At 48.1% G+C, this 5,000-nt stretch overlaps 1 protein-coding gene across 1 annotated transcript in view; it reads left to right on the top strand.

Moving 5' to 3' along the window:
• LOC308151557 (disco-interacting protein 2 homolog C-like) overlaps positions 1 to 5,000 on the top strand; it is a gene marked incomplete at both ends in the record, with an annotated part of 192,654 nt that overhangs the window by 113,671 nt on the left and 73,983 nt on the right. Inside the window, 1 exon segment of the mRNA XM_080524453.1 lies at positions 3,844 to 3,935. Within this exon segment, the coding sequence (XP_080380579.1) occupies positions 3,844 to 3,935 (92 nt within the window).

Below are 5,000 nucleotides of genomic sequence, written 5' to 3'. Positions count from 1 at the left end.
AGAGAGAAAGGGAGGAAGATTGAGAGAGGGAGAGAGAACGAGGGAGATTGAGAGAAAGCGAGAGAGTGAGAGAGACAGCTGATCACATCCATGATCCAGATCTCTATTTAGAAACGCCAGGCTGTGGTCTGATCCACCGCCACAGCAGCAGAACCGTTGGATCAGTGGGCTGATGACATGTTGATAAATCTCTATGAGGAGCCCTACGGTAGAGGCTATCTCTCTCTCCTCTCTCCTCTTCCTCTCTCTCTCTCTCTCCTCTTCTTCTCTCTCTCTCTCTCCTCTTCCTCTCTCTCTCTCCTCTTTCTCTCTCTCCTCTCTCTCCTCTTCCTCTCTCTCTCCTCTCTCTCCTCTCCCTCTCTCTCTCCTCTCTCTCCTCTCCCTCTCTCTCTCCTCTCCCTATCTTTCAGTAGCTGCTGCTCTCTCCCTCCCTCTCTCTCTCTCCCTCTCCTCTCTCCCCTCTCTCTCCTCTCTCTCTCCTCTCTCTCTCTCATCTATCTCTCTCCTCTCCCTCTCCTCTCTTTCTCCTCTTCCTCTCTCTCTCTTTCTCCTCTTTCTCTCTCTCCTCTCTCTCCTCTCCCTCTCTCTCCTCTCTCTCCTCTACCTATCTTTCAGTAGCTGCTGCGCTCTCCCTCCCTCCCTCTTCTCTCTCTCTCCTCTCTCTCTCTCTCTCTCTCTCTCTCTCTCCTCTCTCTCTCTCTTTCCTCTCCCTCTCCTCTCTCTCCCCTCGCTCTCTCCTCTCTCTCGCTCCTCTCTCACTCTCTCTCCTCTCCCTCTCCTCTCTCTCCCCCCTCTCTCTCTCTCTCTCTCTCTGTTCTCTCTCCTCTCACTCTCTCTCTCTCTCTCTCTCTCTCTCTCTCTCTCTCTCTCTGGCCAGTGAAAAGGGTGGACAGGGCGTAGACAGCCGTGTAGGTGTGGCGTGGGCGGGCCCCCCCGCCGCGGCGCTGTCACCTGACACATCACCTCACACACCTCACCGCCACGGGCTTGTCCCACGGCCCCCCCTTTTAATCATGCGCGCAGACACACACGCACACACACATACACACACGCGCGCACACACACACACACACACACACACACACACACACACACACACACACACACAGTGTCGAGTTTGACACCTCTGAGTCACTCTTCACACAGGACAGGCGAGTCAGAGAGAATCTGGTCAGACGCATGCACACACGTGGACATACACACACTCACACACACACACACACACACACACACACACACACACACACACACACACACACACACACACACACAGTGCCCATGTCACCAAATGAGTCATTCATCAGAGACGACAGCCGGAGTCAGACACATAGTCACCAGCCACGGTCTTATCATTGTTTTCGTTAATGGAAGATTAATCTTCCCGATCTAGCCAATGAGAGCGGCTCATATTTCCACACCGTCATCGGGGCCTTCTCATCCTCTCTCATAGGAGTGTAAGCACTTTTTTTTTTTGCTTTGCTGTTTTTCTTCCTTGTTGTTGTTCAACTTCAAGATCACTCCCCAGAGCCCCCCCCCCCCCCCCCCCGCCTATCTCAATTAATTAATTCTGATATAAATCAAATGACTCATTTAGAGTGCACAACAATGGGCCGTAATAACAGCAGATTGATCATGCGTAATATCTGCATCCGTCGCGTTGAATTAGACACACACCTCCATCTGAGGCTTTAAGCAGCAGTTACTGATTGCAGGCAGTAGACCGAGCCAGACGTCGCAATGGAATACACACCTCCCTCAAACCTCTCACTGGCCTGATATACACAGAAGAACGCTGGAGTCGGTTCTATGAAAAGTCCAATACTCAAAAAGGGGAAAAAAGTGTGCTAGTTTGTTAGTTCAACATTTTTTTACTGGATGTTTCTAGTTCTCCTGAGTAGTGTCTTGAAGCATCAAGCATTTAGCAGCTGAATGATTACTGTTCCAGTCAGCGACGGTCTTAGTTTGTACAATTCTTGTCAGTAATGGCCTATCATACTCCTATAGCAGGCTGTATGACTTCCTGTCTTCTTCTTCTTTACTGCTCTCCGTTTCCTCTTCCTGTGAAGTGTACTTCCTGGTTTGCTGTGAGTGTACTGTGTACCGTGTGACACGACGGCTCGATCGGAACAAGCGCTGCGATTGGCCGAGAGGCGTTTTGAAGCTGTGCTTTATTTTCGGACAAACTGACAACTATGATAAGTTTCACTGTAAGTAAGTAAGTAAGTAAAGCTTTATTTATATAGCACCTTTCATACAAGAAATGCAGCTCAAAGTGCTTTACAACAGGAATAAGAACATAAAGTGAATATAAAAACATATAAAAACATATACATGCATAGAATGAATATAAAAGCAGGGGAAAACACTAAAAAGAAAAGGTAAAGATCTAACTTTCCATATCCCTTTCATCTCCCTACCTTACACAGTCTTTCTGTACTTCCCACTGGCTTTCCACCAGCACCACAAACAGTTTTTGGAAAAGGTCTGTCTCAGTCTCTGTGTACGTTCTCAGTCTCTGTGGACGTTCTCAGTCTCTGTGTACGTTCTCAGTCTCTGTGTACGTTCTCAGACGTTCTCAGTCTCTGTATACGTTCTCAGTCTCTGTGTACGTTCCCAGTCTCTGTATACGTTCTCAGTCTCTGTGTACGTTCCCAGTCTCTGTGTACGTTCTCAGTCTCTGCTAGACCTTGCACCAAACATCCAACTACTCAGTCTGTGTACGTGAATATAAGAGCAGGGGAAAACAGTAAAAAGAAAAGGTAAAGAAAATACAATAAAAATTAATTTAAAAAAGGGCTAGTTGATAAAATATTTAAAGTGCAGTAGCTGGCAAATGAGCAGTGGGCAGGTGCAGATAAGCTAGTTGAAGGCTATATTGAAGAAGTGCGTTTTTAGCTTTCTTTTAAAAATATTTAGTGAGCTGGCTTCCCTGATCTCTAAAGGTAATGTGTTCCAAAGCTTTGGGGCATAGTTGGCAAAGGCTGCGCTCCCGATCTTCTTCTGACTGTTGCTGGGAACCTCTAATAAACCTGCGATAGATGATCTTAGTGTTCTTGAGGGTACATAATTGGTAAGGGAATTAGCAATGTACTTTGGGCCTCGCCCATTAAGGGCATTGTATATAAGGAGGAGGACCTTAAAATCAACCCTACATGTTACTGGCAGCCAGTGCAGAGTAGCTAGGACCGGAGTAATGTGCTCTCTCCTCTTGGTTCTAGTTAGAAGTCGAGCTGCAGAGTTTTGAATGAGCTGAAGTCTTGCAGTAGTGTTTTTAGGAAGGCCAGTAAAAAGTGTGTTACAGTAATCGAGCCGGCTTGAGACAAAGGCATGAATCAGTTTTTCAGCATCTTTTTGGTTTATAAGTGGTCTTACTTTAGCAATGTTTCTAAGGTGAAAGAATGATGTTTTCGTCACCTTGTTAATATGGGACTTGAAGCTTAGGTCTGTACCTGTTTACCATAGTCTCAGTACTACCCCTGTGCAAACACTCACATGACAAACATTTGTTTATCCCGTTTATCTCCGCCTCGCGTCAGAGCCTAACAACGGCCTAACAACGACCTCTCTGCCTCGGTGCTTCATGGCGGTGAGGCGGCCATCTTTGTTTTGGCCGAGGTCAGGGTCCATTTCGAGTGTATAAAGTTTGAAGTGCATGTGAGTCCACAGGTCGTGAGATGACGTTCTCAGTCAGGTTGCCTGGTCACATATGGGTGAAATAAAACACTGTGCAGTAGATACATACACACACGATAACACCTGGCTGTGTCTCTCTCTCCAGGTAAACGGTGGTGTTCTAGTAGGTAAGGTATCAGGTTGATAAGGCCTTGTTGTGTGTCTCTCCAGGTAAACTGTGGTCCAGGAGTATGAAGGTGGCCTACAACATCCTACACAAGCTGGGGAGCAAGCAGGAGCCCATGGTCAGACCTGGAGACAGGGTAAGAGAAGGGAGGGAGGGGGGGAGGGAGGGAGGGAGGGGTGGATGGATGGATACTGTAGATGGACAGATGGATGGATGCATGGATGGATGCTGAAGATGGATGGCCGGATAGATGGTTGGACGGTTGAATGGACGAAAAAAAAGAGAGAGAGTGCGCGAAGGGAGGGAAGGAGTGAATGACTGAGAGAGAAGAAGTGAGTGACCGAGTGAGGGAGTAAGTGAATAAATGAGGAGGAAAGAGGGATGGAAGTGAGTGAAAGAGTGAATGAGTGAGGATGGAGAGAGAGAGAGAGAGTGAGTGAGAGAGTGAATGAGTGAGAGTGTGAGTGAGCCCTGAGTGGCTGAGTAGCCCCTTTCTCTCCATCCAGAGGGTCTTACTGGCTAATCCTGAGCAGACCTCCGTCATCTCCACGCCAGGACCCAGAGCCAGGAGTAATCCTGCCTGGTCAGGCTCAGGACAGGGCTGTGAGTGTGTGTGTGTGTGTGTGTGTGTGTGTTTGTGTGTCCACATGCATATGTGTGTGTGTGTGTGTGTGTGTGTGTGCACACGTATGTGTGTGCGTGCGAGTATGTGTGTATCTGTGTGTGTGTGTGTGTGTGTGTGTGCACACGTATGTGTGTGCGTGCGAGTATGTGTGTATCTGTGTGTGTGTGTGTGTGTGTGTGTGTGTGTGTGTGCACGTATGTGTGTGTGTGTGCGAGTATGTGTGTGTCTGGTGTGTGTGTGTGTGTGTGTGTGTGTCTGTGTGTCTGTGTGTGTCTGTGTCTGGTGTGTGTGTGTGTGTGTGTGTGTGTCTGTGTCTGGTGTGTGTGTATGTGTGTTTGTGTGTCCACACGCATATGTGTGTGTGTGTGTGTGTGTGTGTCCACACGTATGTGTGTGCGTATGAGTATGTGCGTGTCTGTGTGTATGTCTGTGTGTTTGTGTGTGTGTGTGTGTGTGTGTGCACGCGTGTGTGTGTGTGTGTGTGCGCACGTGTGTGCGCACGTTTGTGTGTCTGTATGCGCATGTATGTGTGTGTGTGTTTGTGTGTGTGGGGGATCTGGTGTGTTTGTAGGTGTT

The sequence above is a fragment of the Nansenia antarctica genome (genome assembly GCF_963989245.1).
Source record: "Nansenia antarctica genome assembly, chromosome: 2".
NCBI classification, from domain to species: domain Eukaryota; kingdom Metazoa; phylum Chordata; class Actinopteri; order Argentiniformes; family Microstomatidae; genus Nansenia; species Nansenia antarctica.
Note: the sequence above shows the minus strand (reverse complement) of the source record. Positions and strands in the feature narration are given on the sequence as shown.